General features: G+C 44.0%; 1 protein-coding gene across 1 annotated transcript; it reads left to right on the top strand.

Moving 5' to 3' along the window:
• The first annotated feature begins 1,333 nt into the window (after positions 1–1,333).
• MRPL58 (mitochondrial ribosomal protein L58) lies at positions 1,334–10,763 on the top strand. Its single transcript, XM_075846911.1, has 6 exons — positions 1,334–1,517; positions 5,238–5,271; positions 5,845–5,904; positions 7,797–7,879; positions 8,604–8,773; positions 10,497–10,763. The coding sequence occupies exons 1-6, from the start codon at positions 1,380–1,382 to the stop codon at positions 10,579–10,581; spliced, it is 570 nt and encodes a 189-aa protein (XP_075703026.1). The 5' UTR covers positions 1,334–1,379; the 3' UTR covers positions 10,582–10,763.
• Positions 10,764–18,872: the final 8,109 nt, after the last annotated feature.

Below are 18,872 nucleotides of genomic sequence, written 5' to 3'. Positions count from 1 at the left end.
TTTTACGGACGTGACGATACCAATTATGTTTATTTCTTTTTTTTTTTTTTTTTTTACTATGCTCTAGGGGGATAAGGGTTTTTTTTTTAACTTAATATTTTATTTTATTTTATTTTTTACACAAAAAAAACCTTTAACTCATTTTTACCTTTTTTTTAGTCCCCCTAGGGGACTTCAACCAGCGATCGTTTATATCACTTGCACGATATACTGTGATACTAATGTATTGCAGTATATCGTGATTCTGACAGGCTTCTATTAAGCCCTGCCGGAGGCGGGGCTTAGTGGAAGCACAAAGATGGTGAACCTGAGGGCTTTCATTAGGCCCCAGGCAGCCATAGCAACCATCGCCACCCCGCGATTGCGTTGCGGGGGGCACGATGAGCTGTTAGAGGGGGTCGCCCCTCTCTAACGATTTAAACGCCACAGTCGCAACTGACCGCGGCATTTGACGAGTTAAACGAGCGGGATCGCGCTCGTTACTCTGAAGTGTCGGCTGTAACTTACAGCCGACACCCGCATCGTATGTTGCGGGTTCACTCCGTGAGCCCGTTCCATACTTCCCCTACCCGACTTTGGCGTATGGATACATCAAATGTCGGGAAGGGGGGTTAAAGGATCATGGGGCGGTGACGCTATCCTTTAGAGTCACATAGTCCTGCCTCCAAACCCACCTTTCCATGCTTGATTGACATCCCCCTGGTTGTTATACATCACTACCAGTCTCCTCTAACTTTTTCAGATGCGCCATTGCCTTGTACTACTCGGGCACGCACCGTGCAGCGACGTGTAATCTGCCCGGCTGCACCGCGCATGCCATTACAAAGCAACGCCGCATCCGCAAGAGTTGGAGGAGGCGGCTAGTGATGTACAACAGCCAGGGGGATGTCAATCAAAATCTGGGGTGCGCCATTTCAATTTCCAACTCAAGCAGCAGAAAAGCTAGAATCGGCCCTGTCAGCCACATATGCCCCCAGAGTGCCAGCCACAGATGTCTCCTAGAATGCCGCCATATTTCCCAGCAGAACACGGCCTGAACTCTTCTATTTTGTTTGGTGTACGACTCTCACATCAGGATTTTTCGAGCAGCATAGACAGAAGAAATTCTGTACAATACGAATACCCCCGAAATTGGAACACTTTGACCTTATGGATAATAAGTTTCTAACTTGCTCTGGAAAAACTAAAGCTGGTTTATTAGCATTGCCTGGGATAACGGTTTCACTTTCTGTCTTCCCCCCGTGAGGCCAATTGAACACAGGAAGCTGAGCCTCCATGCACAACGCTCGTTCTGGGTGCGGAACTAAGTGCTACGAGCTCCTGTTTACAGACGGAAAATTAGACGTTGCACCCCGGACCGGAAGCGCGTTCCCGTCAACATGGCGACTGCCGGTTTGCTGCAGCGGTTGTCGGTGTTTCGAGCCCTTGGTCCCCTCGGTATTCGTTACTCTTCCAACTTTCAAAGCTCCTATAGTTTAGATAAGTTATATCCAGACAGCGTCAGCCGGACCTCAGAGGTGAGCGGGCTGTTTGTATGGCGGGTGATTGACGGCTGGTTCCATCATGGGGAGGCGTGTGCGGGCTGTCAGTGACCTACATGAGCTGCTGACATTGTGCTGACATTCCTGGACAGTATTATACAGGAGATAACGTGCTTTATGGCAGACATGTTATACTAAGGTGTCAGCTCCAAAACATTCCGATTCTGCTGGGTAAAGGTTCAGGAGTTGCTCTTCATTGTGAACGCTCTTTCTACTGTTACATTCCTGCACATGTCTTTCCTTGTTTGATACCTGATTATGACAATCTTATTTATCACTAACAACCATGGAACAGTTGGAGCAGATCTCATTCTTTTACATAACCGATTATTTTAAAGGTGCTGCCATACCTTCAAACTTTAAATAGACTCTGTCACCACATTATAAGTGGCCTATCTTGTACATGATGTGATCGGCGCTGTAATGTAGATAACCGCAGTGTTTTTTATTTCAAAAAACGATAGTTTGTGACGGAGTTATGACCTATTTTAGCTTTATGCTAATGAGTTTCTTAATAGACAACTGGGCGTGTTTTACTTTTTGGCCAAGTGGGCGTTGTGGAGAGAAGTGTATGACGCTGACCAATCAGTGACCAATCAGCGTCATACACTTCTCTCCATTCATTTACACTGCACAGCCTGATCCTGCGAGATCACGCTGTCATGTCACATACACCCACATTAACTTTACTGAAGTGTCTTGAGAGTGAATAGACATCACCTCCAGCCAGTACGCGATGTCTATTCACAATCCCGACACTTTGGTAACGTTTGTGTGGGACTTAATGACAGCAAGCGTGATCTCGCGAGATCACGCTGTGCGGTCATCCACAGCGTGATCTTGATGTGCTGTGTGAGTAAGTCACACACAAACGTTACCGAAGTGTCGGGATTGTGAATAGACATCGCGTCCTGGCTGGAGGTGATGTCTATTCACTCTCAAGACACTTCGGTAAAGTTAACATGTGAGTAAATGACAGCACAGTCTGATCTCGCAAGATCAGGATGTCTGAGTACATGAATGGAGAGAAGTGTATGACGCTGATTGGTCACGGATTGGTTAGCGTCATGCACTTCTCTCTACAACGCCCACTTGGTCAAAAAGTAAAAACAAGCCCAGTTGTCTATTAAGAAAGTCATTACCATAAAGCTAAAATAGTTCATAACTTGGTCAAAATTGATCGTTTTCTAAATAAAATCCACTGTTGTTATCTACATTACAGCGCCGATCACATTATGTAGGAGATAGGGCACTTATAATCTGGTGACAGAGACTCTTTAAAGAATTGTAATGAGGGTCAAGCGATGGAGTGCACTTGCAAAGTAATTTTTTCCCTTTTATGCCACTCCTCTAACCACGCCCAAACACCTGGTTCAGCCCACACAGTATCATGCTCCCATAGTGCCTCTCCACAGTATAATGACCCCATAGAATCCCCCACACAGTATATTGCCCCAATAGATGCCCCCATACATTATGATGCTCACACAAATTCCCCCATACAGTGTAATGCCCCCATAGCTGCCCCTATACAGTATAATGCCCCATACAGTGTAATGCCAACATAGATGCCCCAATACAGTATGATGCCCCATAGCAGCACCTATATAGCATAATGCCCCCATAGCTGCCCCATCAGCATAATGCCCCATAGCTGCCCCCATACAGTATAATGCCCCATAGCTTCCCCCATACAGTATAATGCCCCATAGCTTCCCCCATATAGTATAATGCCCCATTAGCTGCCTCCATACAGTATAATGCCCCATTAGCTGCCTCCATACAGTATAATGCCCCATTAGCTGCCTCCATACAGTATAATGCCCCATTAGCTGCCTCCATACAGTATAATGCCCCATTAGCTGCCTCCATACAGTATAATGCCCCATTAGCTGCCTCCATACAGTATAATGCCCCATTAGCTGCCTCCATACAGTATAATGCCCCATTAGCTGCCTCCATACAGTATAATGCCCCATTAGCTGCCTCCATACAGTATAATGCCCCATTAGCTGCCTCCATACAGTATAATGCCCCATTAGCTGCCTCCATACAGTATAATGCCCCATTAGCTGCCTCCATACAGTATAATGCCCCATTAGCTGCCTCCATACAGTATAATGCCCCATTAGCTGCCTCCATACAGTATAATGCCCCATTAGATGCCTCCATACAGTATAATGCCCCATTAGATGCCTCCATACAGTATAATGCCCCATTAGATGCCTCCATACAGTATAATGCCCCATTAGATGCCTCCATACAGTATAATGCCCCATTAGATGCCTCCATACAGTATAATGCCCCATTAGATGCCTCCATACAGTATAATGCCCCATTAGATGCCTCCATACAGTATAATGCCCCATTAGCTGCCTCCATACAGTATAATGCCCCATTAGCTGCCTCCATACAGTATAATGCCCCATAAGCTGCCTCCATACAGTATAATGCCCCCACAGCTGCCACGTGCAGTATAATGCCTCACAGCTGCCCCGTGCCGGATAATGCCCCCCACAGCTGCCCCGTGCCGGATAATGCCCCCCACAGCTGCCCCATGCCGGATAATGCCCCCCACAGCTGCCCCATGCAGGATAATGCCCAATTAGCTGCCCCTCGTACCAATGCCCACATATAAAGTGCCAGTACCCACATAGTGTCCATGTAGATAGTCACACACAGTGCCCATTTAGATAGCTCCACAGTGTCCCCTGTAGATAGTCCGTCCCCCCCCCATAGATAGCGCTACCCATCCCCCTGTAGACAGCGCTATTCCTCTAGGAGCGGAATCCCTGGCCAGAGTTTTGCTAACTCTCTGGCTGGGGATTCCGCTCATTGAAAAGTCCCCGATGTCACTGTCTATATATGCACAGTGACGTCAGGGGCACCTCCTAGGAGCGGAGTTCCCGGACAGAACGTCGGCAACGCAAAACCGCACGGCCGTTAACAATCAATTAGAATACCGTACTGTACAGAAAGTCTGCACAGTTTTCGGCCGCATCCTGCCTGCCTGTGTGACCTTACCCGAATACTGTAGATCATTAAGGGGGTTTCCCACATGTCCTATTAAGGCATATAGATGTTGTAGGAGGGGCTCCCATCTCTAGAACTGGGTCCCCTAAGCCCCGTTCTAGTTTTTTGTGCTCACGCTGCCTCCCAGCCACTTACTGATTACATGGTCGAGAGTTACGGAAACAGCGTAACCCGCTGAGCTACGCCATTTCCGTAACTCGCATAGTAGTGAATAGTAGTTACAGAAACAGCGTAGCATGCCACCTACACTGTTTCCGTAACTACTATTCCGTTCTATGGGAGTTACGGAAACAGTGTAGCTCAGCGAGTTACGCTGCTTCCGTAATTCCTGACCATGTAATTAGTGAGTGGCCGGCAGGCAGCGTGAGCACAAAAAGTTAGAACGGGGCATAGGGGACCCAGTTCTAGAGATGGGAGCGGGTCGTAAAAAATTTTTTTTTACCCCCAAACTGTGGGGAAAAAAAAATACTATTTCTCTCGCATAAAGCAAGGCCTCATACAGCCACGTCAATGAAAAAAAAAAGTTATGGCTGCTGAAACGCAGAGATGCAAAAACAGAAAAATTGAGCTGGTCATTAAGGTCTTTTCAGGCCCGGTCATTAAGGGGTTAAAATATTGACTTTTATTCTAACCTTCCCTCATATATTATTATTATTGCTACAGGTAAAAAGAGCGGATCCTCTAGACATTCCCGTTGGTAAGTTTTTTTTTCTCTATAGAGGCTGGTACTTGTTCTGTGCCATTATACCAGGCTGTGTTCACAAGTGGCAGCGAGCCGAGATAAGAAATATTCTTACTGCTTCTAAACCGTGTACATGGTTTTTATGCTGGAAATAAAAGGCACCTAAATCTTCAATCTAACCACATGTATTTGCTTGCAGTTTTGACGCAGTTTTTATGTTGCGGTAAGGGTTTATTCACACAGTTCAATTTTCGGTGCGGTTTTTGAAACCGCAACCAGGAGTGGTTTCAAAAATTGAGAAGTACAATTTTTCCTATAAACTTCACTTCCCTTTACGATCCACTCCAAGTTGTGGCTTCAAAATCCAACGCTGCACTATGTGATTAATGCCTAATGGTGCTTTCCCTCGCATCGTTATTGCCACGTGTGAATGCAGCCTAACCGATGCGATCGCTTTTTAACACTGGGAGCTCTAGTAAAACCTATGTAATGATCCAAGAAAACATGTGACATGCGTTGGATATTAGTCACATTTTGGATCTTGAGAGATTCTCTTGCCGACTCTAATAAACAAATGTATGTCCTCAGATCGTCTGAGCATCTCGTACAGTAAGAGCAGTGGTCCGGGAGGACAGAACGTCAACAAAGGTGAGCGCACATGTATAGTACAGACACGGATTTAGGCCACTTTCACATTCGTGTCATTTGGTCAGTATTTTGCTTCAGTGTTTGTAAGCAAAAACTAGGAATGGGCAAAGAAAAGTATAATGGAAAGATTTGCACCTCCTCTTAGATTTGACTTCCAATTACTGATGCAAAATACTGCCGTGTAAAAGTGACCTTACACAGATTTAGTAATTCTAGATGAGGCCTCACTAATGCTTTGTAAAGTGGTAATATTACATCCCTGTCCCGCGAGTCCATGCCTCTTTTAATACACGACAATATCCTGCTGGCCTATGAAGCAGCTGATTGACATTGCATTCTGTTATTTAGTTTATGATTTACAAGTACACCCAGATCCTTCTCAACAAGTGACTCCCCTAGTATAGCTCCCCCTAGGACGTATGAGGTATGCAGGTTGTTGGTACCCAGATGCATAACTTTACATTTATCTACATTAAACTTCATCTGCCAAGTGGACGCCCAAACACATAGTTTGTTTAAATCCGCTTGCAATTCACGAACATCTCCCATAGACTGAACATTACTACATAGCTTGGTGTCATCTGCAAAAATAGAAATAGTGCTATTAATCCCATCCTATATATCATTAATAAATAAGTTGAATAATAGTGGTCCCAGCACTGAACCCTGGGGTACACCACTTATAACCGGGGAGCATTGAGAGTAGGAATCATTGACCACAACTCTCCTGATACGGTCCTTGAGCCAATTCTCAATCCAATTACAAACTATACTTTCTAAACCTATAGTCCTTAATTTACCCATTAGACGTCTATGAGGGACATTGTCAATTGCCTTTGCAATGTCCAAAAACACTGTATCCACAGCGGCCCCTCTGTCTAGGCTTCTGCTCACCTCTTCATAAAAACAAATCAGGTTGGTTTGACAACTTCTGTCCTTAGTAAAACCGTGCTGGCTGTCACTTGTAATACTATTTTTCTGTAAATACATAAATTTATTTAAAAATAATAATCATGACACTGTCCCTTTAAAGGGAACCGGTCAACAGCATTTCACCTATTAAACCAGCAATGCCTGGTTAAAGTGGGTGAAAAATCATTTTTATGTAGCCTATAATTATCTTCTAAGTAGGCTCTTTTAATATTCCGTTTTGTAGTGTTCCTGCACCGTATGCTAATGAGCATAAGTCATATCTTCATTCCTCCACCTTTCCGAGTTAACCCCGCCTCCCTACTTTTGATTGACAGCTGCTAGTCTCCCCCAGCACCCACAAAATCCCACACTTGCTCATCGATGTCTTTTTCAGGTGCGTGCTCGCAACGGGACACCGTAGCTGCGCATGCGTTGTAACTAGATTTGAGGCCTGCACAGGTGTTGGACGATACATGACGGGCACTTTCGCGCTGTCTCAGACGAGATTTCGGCATTCAGGACGGTCCAGCTTTCGGTGGTGGGCGGACATAGGAAGAGAAGTGAACGAGACTGCCGGATTATTACCATAAAAAGCGCAAAATGTTTGCAGACCGAAGTTTATGGTTGGAGGAGGAGTTCAGGAGCGGGGATAACGGCAATGAACTTTTGACAGCAGTGGCCAGTCAGGGCTGAGTAGGTGAAATACTGGTGACCGGTTCCCTTTAAAGAGTTAGTCAATACCTCCTGGTTTTTTTTTTTATTTTATTGAGCTCTCCTCCATTATGGTGCAGGTTATTGCATTGTCTAATAAGAATGTAAGGTAGTCTGGAACACACCTCGTGTCCCATCATAGGCTCAGGCTGCAGCTCTGTGTTTGGATTGGCTGCTGTGTAAATGGGAGTTTGGAAGTTGGGTGGAGACCTAGATCCTATCATTTTGGTAATCTTCTGTGTAACTTACTGTCGTGTGTCTTTATACAGTTAACACAAAGGCTGAAATCCGATTCCACTTGTCCTCAGCGGACTGGATCCCTGAAGATGTCCGACAGAAGATCTCTGTGACGGTAACTGCTTCGTTCTTCGTTCCTTGCCTGAAGTGTTGACACTGAACTAATACGAGGATGTTTTCGGAACCGCTTCATTCACAATCACAGCAACGACCCTGCCAGGGTTTTATTTCCCCTCTATTGACTTCAAACATGTATGTTCTGGCCCGGCTTGCTTCACTACTGTTTTTCAGTAAAAAAAAACTTTCTGTGGCCATTTTTCATGTACATTTAAAATAAGGTTCGTACTTTCCATGCGGTTCCTGTTGGTTTTTTAGTTAGACTAGTGTAGCATGCTGCAGTATAAAAAAAATCCATTATAGGTCAATGAGGATGGGGCATAAATGACTGGTCATAAGCTTCATGAGTCCTGTAAAAACAAATATCATGAGATCACATTGTCTCAAGGTAGGTAGATCTGGGACTCGGGGAGAGGCGAGAAAAGAGCATGTTTTGATTGAGCTGTAATATTACTATGGATAGTATCTATAGATCTAGTACATAGAATGGCATCTGATCCAGTCACAACAAAGCCGGGAAATCTTCCTCAAATCTAATCCTTTGGCAAAAGTTTCACTGCTTTTGTATTGACCGGCTTCGATTCTCTTTTTGACGCAAAATATACATACCCACCCTGAGCCGTGTAACAGCCATTACCACTGAATTGTTATGTTGGACAGAGTCCTGTTTCCTATATTTCTCATGGCTCATTCCGTTTTGTTTGTGCTCTTGTATTAACTAGAATAAAAATCGCATAAACCGCAATGGAGAGCTGATTGTAGCCTCACAAGTGAGTCGACATCAGATGCGTAACTTGGCCGACTGTCTGGATAAAATCCGAACAATGATTTCTGAAGCCAACCAGAAGCCAAAGCCTGTGTCTAAGGAAGATGTCAAACTACGGCAAATGAGGTACCTTCACTGGCCGGATATGTTTCCTTCCACATACAATATTGTTTTGCGCGTACAGCCGGTTATCAGTCTGGTTCGGACACCTTCAGCAGGTTCTTCCAGTCTGACTGGGTAAGACGTAAGCAGCATCAGCCATAACATGAAAACCACCTGCTTAATACTATGTAGGTCCCACTGCTGTGCGGCTGAATTAGCTCTGGCTCACCGAGGCCTGGACTTTACAAGACCTGTGAAGGGGTCATAGTGTATCTTTCCTCGAGACGTCTGCAGCCCATTATTTATGTCCACTAAGTCGCCCGGTGGGTGTCTCCATGGATTGGACTTGTTTTTCACATTCCACAGATATGGGGAATTTGGAGGCCAAGCCAACACCTTAAACCCATTGCATTTCTGAACATTTTTTGCTGTGTGGGAGAGCGCATTATCTTTCTGAAAAAGGCTACTGCCATTTTTGAATACTGTTGTTGTCTGCGACAATGTTTAGGTATGGGGTACGTGTCAAAGCAACAGCGACATGAATAGCAGAATCCAAGGTTTCCCAGCAGAACATGTCTCAGAGCTTCATGCTGCCTCTGCCGGCTTTACTTCTTTCCATAGTGCATCCTGGTGCTTTCTCTTTCCCAGCGACGCACCCGGCCATCCACAAGATGGAAAAGAGAACTTGTTTCATCAGACCAGGCCATCTTCTTCCATTGTCCAGTTCTGATGCTCAATTGCCTATTGTGGCTGCTTTCAGCGGTGGACAGGGATCAGCATGGGCACTGCCTGGCACAAAATGCAGCAAACTGTGATTCACTGTGTGTCTGACACCGTACGATCATAGCCAGCATTAACATTTAGCTCTTCTGTGGGATCCAATCAGACCGGCTAGTGTTCACTCCCAACGCACGTTAGTGAGTCTTGGGCGCCCATTGCCCTGTCGCCGCTTCACCGGTTGTCCTTCCTTGGACCACTTTTGAGAAGTACCAACCACTGTATACTGGGATCACCCCACAACACCTGCTGTTTTGGGGATGGTCTGACCCAGTCGTCTGGCCATCACAATTTAGCCCTTGTCAGAGTCGCTCAGATCCTAAAGTTTTCTAACTTTTCTTGCTTTCAACAGATCAACTTCAAGAACTGACTGTTCACTTGCTTCCTAATATATCCCACCCCTTGATAGGTGCCATTGTCACGAAGCAATCAATGTTTTTGACTTCACCTGCCAGTGGTTTTAATGTTCTTGTTGAACAGTGTAAGACTGCGTTCACATGTCACTGTTAAAATGCGTTTTTTTTTTTGCAAAACTGCGCGATTTTGACATGATTTTGGTCAAATCGCTGCAAAAAAAATAAGTAAATAATTGACCTGGACTTGTGAACACCGCCTAAGTGAGCTTATAAAAAGACTCGCTATGATCAATTACACACAGTCTCATGGTCTCTACTGTATTTTCTATGTCAAAACAGAATTGGATTCCAGCAGGAAATAGGAAAGCCATTTTATGAAGTCTGTTGTGAGTAAGATCTTGTTCACACAGTGCAGAATTGCTGCAGATCTTCATGCATTTTTTTAAGCCCAGAACTTGGATCTAGGAGAGGAGACACATTAAGGCCTTGCTTTATATATTCTGTTTATGTTCTGATCCTGGTTTTGGCTTGAAAAATACTGGTAAAATCTGCAGCAAATCTGCACTGTGTGAACAAGGCCTAATAGTGAAATTACATTTATTTTTTTTCTACAGATTGGAAAACATGAACAGGGAACGCCTGCGTGAGAAAAAGATCCATTCTTCAATAAAACAGAGTCGAAGTGTAAGCATGGACTGACTGCAGGACAAGACTCACTTCTTGTTTCATCGCTTCCCGGCTTGGGGAAAAATTACAAAAATGTTCTGATTCCATCATGGGATTCATAAGGACTGCTGGGTGATAACATGGTCAAGCATGTGGTATCCACACCTTCAGTAAGACTGAGATTTATGACCAATAAAAGTGACTTAATAAACCTATGTATGGAAAACTGTTGTCAAGATATGTTGTAAATTACCGTGAAAAACAAATCCAGAACTAACATGTTAGTGTGACAATCAATTATCCATGTTTATTACTTATTATAAACTTGAATGTAGAACTTGAATTCATTTTAAGTAATTAGTTTTTATGTCTGTATTCCAAAGTTGGAAACTTTCCTACATAATCTATGAGTTATAATTTTCATAGTTCTAGGTGTCATTGGGGAGGAACATATGCAGAGCTGTGCTGTGGAGGAACTTCCAATATTAAAGAGTGGTGAATTGATGGTAAAACTATAAGGCTGTGTTCACACGACCTATTTTCAGATGTAAACGAGGCGTATTATGCCTCGATTTACGCCTGAAAATACGGCTCCAATACGTCGGCAAACATCTGCCCATTCATTTGAATGGGTTTGCCGACGTACTGTGCAGACGACCTGTCATTTACGAGTCGTCGTTTGACAGCTGTCAAACGACGACGCGTAAAAGGACTGCCTCGTCAAAGAATTGCAGGACACTTCTTTGAAACTTAATTTGAGCCGTTTTTCATTGAAGTCAATGAAGAGCAGCTCAAGATTTACGAGCGTCAAAGACGCCTCGCATAATACGAGGAGGAGCATTTACGACTGAAACGACGCAGCTGTTTTCTCCTGAAAACAGTCTGTCTTTTCAGACGTAAAAGCCACTTCTCGTGTGCACATACCCTGAGGCTTTATGGTGACCTATATTTAGTTGAGTAAAACTGCCGGGGTCCAGAGATTGCAGACATATAATGGATGAGGGAAACCAACCTGATGCTAATAAATGTCAAGCAGCAGCTGTGAAAGTAAATCCAATCCTTTGCTGCATAGGCGGTGATAAAAATGTAATTCATGTATAAATCAATTCTGCAGCCATATCTGTGAATGCAAGAACATTTTTGGCACCAAAATCAAAGGCAACCAAGGACGCCGCATAGATATATATATTTTTTTGGCTTCATATCTGCAGCTGGAAATGTATTGAATTGTTTTTTACCATTTCTATCTAGAAAATAAAAACAAATGGAATTTTAATATTTAAATTTAGGGTAAGCGGAGGACAGTTTTGTCATAGTTCCGGTTCATTAAAAGCTATGTATAAAGTCGGGGTGTACTGGTCATGTACACGCCAAACACGGTGTGAACATATATACGATAACATAGGAAATGTATAATGTAGGGAATGGTGTGCTCCCTACTTTGTGACAGCAAATTGAGGAAGGTCCTTTTCCAGTGTAAATGTATTGTACCCAAGTTTAACTATCCGTATTCTGGATTGAGCGCCGCAGTTCTACCGAACAGGATTTAAAATACCATAGGGATCTAGTCCTTTTAATTTCCTCTCAGTAGTATTACGGGGAGGTCCAGGCGTTACATCTGGAATACGGACAGGTAAACATTGGTACAAAATGAGCGAGGGAATGAAGTCTTAAAGGGGTTTTCCCATGAGGGACATTTGACATATCCACAGGATCCTGTGGATATGTCATAAATGTCCCTCATGGGGAAAACCCATTTTAGGGCTTATTCAGACGAACGTAAAATACGCGCGTGCAACGCGCGTGATTTTCACGTGCGTTGCCCGTAGCTATATTAGACAATGGGGCCGTGCAGACATGGCAGCGTTTTTTGCGCAGCGTTGCTCCGTTGCAAAAAACTCACGACATGTCCGTTGATTCAGCGTTTTCAACGCATCACGCACCCATTGAAGTCAATGGGTGCGTGAAAACCACGCATGTCGCACGGAAGCACTTCCGTGCGAACTGCGTGTTTGCGCAACAGCTGTCAAAAGGATGAATGTAAACAGAAAAGCACCACGTGCTTTTCTGTTTCCGAACATCCAAACGGAGTGTCTTTGCGATTAGCGAACCCCGACAACCGAAGCTAACTTCACCGGGTTCGGCCAAACTCGTTTTGGCCGAACCCGGCAAAAAAAATTCCGGTCCGCGACGTCGGGAGACATTCACTGTGCATGGTGCTGAAAGAGTTAAACTGTTTCAGCACCATGGACAGTGACTTGCGATCCCAAAATACATGAACCTGTAAAAAAAAACGAAGTTCTAACTTACCGATTACTCCTGTCTCCTTCCTGCAGTCCGACCTCCCGGGATGACACTTCAGTTCAAGTGACAGCTCCAGCCAATCACAGGCCAAGCACAGGCTGCAGCCAATCACAGGCTGCAGCGGTCACTTGGACTGCCGCGTCATCCAGGGAGGTGGGGCTCGATGTCAAGAGAGGCGTGTCACCAAGGACGCGTCACCAAGGCAACGGCCGGGAAGTTCTCGGTAAGTAGGAACTTTCTCTTTTTTTTAACAGGTTTTTCGCTGTTGTGTTCGGCATTCACTGTCGAGGGTGCTGAAAGATTTAGCTCTTTCAGCACCTTGGACAGTGACGGGCGTCGACAAGCCTCATCTCTATGATGGCGGCTGCGCGAAAATCACGCAGCCGCGCATCAGACACGGATGACACACGCAGCTGTCAAATAGTGTTTGCGCGCGCAAAACGCTGCGTTGTTTGCGCGCGCAAAAACGCAACGCTCGTGTGAATCCGGCCTAAGGGGGTTTTACATTGGACGATTATCGGGCAGACAAGCGTTCACCGAACACTCGTCGAAAATTGTCCAGTGTAAACGGGAAAGATCAGCAGATGAGCAAGCAAACTCGATCATCTGCTAGTAGGATCGTTTTAAAAAAGTTAAATATTATCGTTGTCGGCAGCACATCTCTCTGTGTAAACTGGGGTACGTGTTGCCAACATGATAATAATGGATGGGGACGAGCGATCGGAGTAACAACCGCTCGTCCCCATCCACAGATCCGTGTGACGGGAGCAAAAGAGCGCCCATCAACGATGACTCGTTGATTGGTTCTTGGCTGCAGCGGGCGCTTATCGGCCGGTGTAAAACGACCTTTACAGATGGGAACACTTCACATTTTCCAGGGTGAACAGATTAGGGAATAGTGTAGTGTAGATTCAAATCAGCTTACTCCTCTATATCTAAATCCTAAGTGCCATTAAAGGTCAGAATTTTTCAACAATGTGGTAGAAATACATCAAGACCATTGTTTCAGAGGATACAAAGTCATGAATGGCTTAGGATTCATGCACACAACAGTTGATAGGGCCGCAAACTACAGATCCTAGTGTCCGTATTTGGGTCTGTAATGTCTGAGTTGCTTTCACAACCGTTCCGTATGGCCGCGTTGCTTCTGCGTGTCATCCGTATTTCACAGTCCGCAGCCATAGGAAAGCCACGTGATTGGACTTGAATTTTGGCAGGGGTCTACAAGAAACAGACAGTGGTAGGATAAGTTCTATAGTTTTGTGGAACGGAACAACGGATCCGCAAAAACACAACTGTGCATGGTCACATAGAAATGCGTCAGTGTGCTATACGCAAAAAAGGAGCCCCTATGCATATGAACGTAGTATGGATTCAGGCCGGAACCATGTATTTAAAGGCTATTCCAAACTTAAACGTTTATGGCGTATCTAGGGGAGATAAGTTCATGTTCCAAGTTTGGGACCTGCATGTATCAGACATTTATGGCATATCCCGTGTATATTACATAAATGCTTAAGTTAGGAATACCCCTTTATTGCAATTTTGGGTGATTGTCTCAAAGAGGTTTCACTAGGGACCCATATTCTGTTCTTGCACAGGGGACTGCTATTGTTGGTGTCTTCCCACACGGTTTTTTTGGTCACCAACCCCTCCCAAAACATAGAATAAAAAGTGATCAAAAAGTCCCATGTACTCGAAAATAGTACCAATAAAAACTGCAACCCGTCTTCAAAAAAAAGCTTTTTTGGTTGAAAAATTAAAAAAGTTATGGCTCGCAGAATGTGGTGACACAAACATAATTTTTTTTTATTTTTTTTTTAAAAGTGATTTTATTGTGCAAACGCTGTAAAACATTAAAAAACCTATTTTACATATGGTATTGCAGTAATCGTATCCACTTGAAGAATAAAGTAAAAATGTAATTTATGGCACATGGTAGAAAAAAGAATAAAAAACATTGGGAGAATTGCTGGTTTTGGTCACCTTGCTTTACAAAAAATGGCAGAAAAAGTGATCAAAAAAATCGTGTCTACCCACAATGGACCAATGAAATCTACAGATTGTCCTGCAACAAATAAGCCCTCACACGGCTCCGGTGGAGAAAAAAGTTCTGGCTTTTAGAATATGGCGATGCAAAATGTGCAGAGTGTTCCAATAGCGGATATGATTGGGCACCATTTATCAGTGCGACACTGGCGTGGATTTTTACTGCATTATTATGCCACCTTATTTTACCCTGATGTACTCTGCCCAGGTTACATGTGCCACCACATTATAATATGAAATAGCAAAATCTCAAAAAGCCAAATGGCGCTCCCTCCCTTTTGAGCCCTACAGTGTGCCCAAACAGCAGTTTACGTCCACATATATGGCATCGCCATACCCGGGAGAACCTGCTTAACCCCTTCAGGACACAGCCTGTTTTGGCCTCGCGGACACAGATGATTTTTTCAAATCTGACATGTCACTTTATGTGGTAATAACATCGGAATTCTTTTACCTATCCAAGCGATTCTGAGATTGTTTTCTGGTGACATATTGTACTTTGTTAGTGAAAAAATTGCAAAATTAGCATTTTTCTAAATTTAAATGTATTTGCTTGTAAAACAGATAGTAATACCACACAAAATAGTTACTAGTTAACATCCCCCATATGTCTACTTTATGTTTGCATAATTTTTTTTCACGTCCTTTTATTTTTCACGGACGTTACAAGGCTTAGAAATTTAGCAGCAATTTCTCATATTTTCAAGAAAGTTTCAAAAGGCTATTTTTTCAGGGACGAGTTCAGTTCTGAAGTGGCTTTGAGGGTCTTCTATATTAGAAAGTCCCCATAAATCACCCCATTTTGAAAACTGCACCCCTCAAGGTATTCAAAACCGCATTCAGAGAGTATTTTAAGCCTTTAGGCGTTTCACAGGAAAAGGCAAAGTAGGTGTGAAATGTACAAATTTCATTTTTTTTGCCGAAATTCATTTGTAATAAAAAAAAATCCTGTGTCGGCGACAGCTGACCTCCTGGTTCCCAGTGCACACTGTCACCCAGTGTGCATCGGAAACAACTCAGTAACTATACGTCCTCGTGCGGAAAGAAACCTCCCGCGACGACGTATAGTTACTTACTCGTGCAGATAGGGGTTAAAATTACCTCCTGGAATGTGCGGGGACTTAATGACAAATTTAAACGATCCCTAGTTTTTCATTTCCTCTCCACATACAATCCGCAAATTATACTCTTACAAGAGAGTCATTTACTTGGTCCCAAATTGCGAGCTCTTGCGCGACCATGGGTCAGGCATGGTTATAATGCTTCTTATTCTAATTACTCCCGGGTCGTCTCTTTGCAGGTTCATAAATCTTTGCAATGTAATGTAACATCTATTAAAAATTATCCTAGGGGGAGGTTCATTGTGCTGTCATGTCAGATCCATTTGACATCCTTTACTATTGTCCTGCTGCCCCCCCGCTCCCATCCTCCCATCCCCCCCCCCCCCCCCCCCCCCCATGTGGAGCTCGACAGGCAGTTAAACACCTTCCTACTAGCCAATAAATGAGACTGGCTGGAAGTCTGTAGCTTTATTAACTGGTCATAGGATTAGGGTAAAACTGAGGAACAAACAAGAATATACATGCCATTAGATTACAGCAATACATAAGAACAAGGGCACATTGAAAAAATGTACTACAGATACAGGTAACAGGCTGATATATATTAAGCCTATCTGCAAATAGACAGTAGCGATAACAGTTATAGTACAATGTGAACAGTGTATGGCAGTACAAATACGGTATAGGACCATACATGGCTGACCATGAGGCTAGGCCGAGCTTCACAACTACACCAACTGATATATTACAGTCCCATGTAACAGAGTGAATACTGTCCTAACAGTATTCCTGTGGCTGCTGACAGCCAGTAATATAAACCATCTATCTGCTTACCGGCTACACTACTACGAAAGGGATGGGATGGAACCACAGATCCTCTCATTGAGCAGACATGGAAGAGACTGCCCTCCTTCTTCCCAGAATGCTTTTCACCTTCTCATGGGTGGGGAAAACAAGACATTACACAATATAGGAAATTACCGACACTGGCCACTTAGATGGCACCTGGAGCACTAATTACATGCATTACATAACATAGAAAATAACGTCACAAATATCAGTCTATAACATTACGCCTATGAGCAGCACAACTATAGTTAATGTCTATAATCCCACTCTGGCCACCGTCCAATTACTTTCTGACATAATGATGCTGGTAACGGAGTTTACTTCTCCCGTTCTGCACCTCAGGGATTTCAATCTTTTGATGTGATCTAAATTAAACAAACTGGGGGGAGTACCGGGCCGTGGTTTAACGAGTTAAATGAGCGGGATCACGCTCGAGCGCGATGCCGCTCGTTACTCTGAAGTGTTGGCTGTAACAAACAGCCGACACCTGCATCGTATGGAGCGGGTTCACTCCGTGAGCCCGTTCCATACTTCCCCTACCCGACTTTGGCGTATGGATATGGCAAATGTCGGGAAGGGGTTAAGGGAAATTTGACGGGCTCGCTACCCTCATTCTATAGCTTATGTTTGCCACCCATCTTCCTATAGGTCCTTTTTCAGAATTTATTTGGCGTTCGGCAATGACGCTTTTTTTAGTATTAGACGCACTGTACCACCCTTGGGGAATCACGGACCACTCTCCCGTTATTGTCACTTTGGGATTACCTGAAGTTGCTCTCCTGTGCTGAGGTTGTAACCTCCTTAGAAAGAGAAATTACAGATTTTTGGAATATTAATTCAGGTTCGACAGATAGCAATCTGGTATTGGATGCCTTCAAGGCATATATCAGAGGGGTGGTTATATGAGCATTATCCTCACATAGGAGGGACCTGGCTAAATAATGTACAGATTTGGAGACTGAATTAGTTGCAGCGGAGGAGGAATATCTCAGGACTCCTCAGCCTTTACTACCTTCTCAGCAAAGCAACATATACCCTTTTATTAACTGAGCTCACCAGGAAGAAATTTTTTGCGCAGGGGGATAATATTGGTCTTTTGGTGGCTTACTTGGCTAGAGAGGACACCACCCTGAACCCATTTTGGAAATCACCTCTTGTGCTGGAATGCCTGTTAGTGACCCCCTAGCCATCAATGACATTTTTGTTCAATTTTATTCCGATTTATACTTCTCTAAGGTCCCAAATAATCCCCATGACTTAGTTCCCCACTCTGGATAGAGAGGATGTTGATTTGGAGGCTGACTTGACTATGGAGGAAATTACTGAGGCTATTAGCTCCTTTTTAAACAGGAAAACCCTGGGTCTAGATGGTCTACCCATAGAGTGGTTTAAATTACATGTTGAACTGATTGCACCTCATTTGCTTAACCTTTTTCAATCCTTCAATGCGGGTAATACCCTCCCCCTTCTATGATAGAGGCTCTTATAGTGCTGATCCCCAAGCCCCGTAAAGGTCCTAATGACTGTGGCTCATACCGACCTATTTCACTGCTCAATTGTGATATTAAAATATTAGCCAAAATATTGGTGATACATCTGCAAAAGCTCATTTCTCATTTTATTCATCCAGACCAATCTGGTTTCATGCCACGGAAGGCCACTGATGATAACCTTCGAAGGCTCTTCACTAACATAACTTTGGACCTTGAGAAGGCGTTTGACCCGGTAGAGTGGTCTTATCTTTGGTCTGTACAAGGTCAATTTGGATTTTGACCCAGGTTTATCCGATGAGTGCAGTTATTATACTGCCAAACTTTAGCAATAAAACCAATTGTCACATCTCCCCCTCATTCACACTAGCCCAAGGGACTAGACAGGCATTGCCCACTATCCCCTTCCCTTTTTGCATTGGCCATTGAGCCATTAGTATTAGCTATAAGAACCTCTACTGATATAAAGGGTTTTGAGATGGGTGAAAGGGAAGAACGTGTCTCTCTCTACGCGGATGATACGCGGATGATTCCTGAATGATCCAGGTCCATCTCTACAGGCGATGTGATC

Source organism: Rhinoderma darwinii, chromosome 13 (assembly GCF_050947455.1).
Source record: "Rhinoderma darwinii isolate aRhiDar2 chromosome 13, aRhiDar2.hap1, whole genome shotgun sequence".
NCBI lineage: Eukaryota > Metazoa > Chordata > Amphibia > Anura > Rhinodermatidae > Rhinoderma > Rhinoderma darwinii.
The sequence above is the reverse complement of the archived record's forward strand: the minus strand, read 5'-3'. Positions and strand labels throughout refer to the sequence as shown.

Bases quoted from the DNA above. Each gene is read 5' to 3' on its own strand.
- MRPL58 (XM_075846911.1), top strand. From the start codon at position 1,380: ATGGCGACTGCCGGTTTGCTGCAGCGGTTGTCGGTGTTTCGAGCCCTT. The intron at 5,905-7,796 runs GTGAGCGCACAT...GTCTTTATACAG, and splicing joins AGGACAGAACGTCAACAAAG to TTAACACAAAGGCTGAAATC. The intron at 7,880-8,603 runs GTAACTGCTTCG...TGTATTAACTAG, and splicing joins GACAGAAGATCTCTGTGACG to AATAAAAATCGCATAAACCG.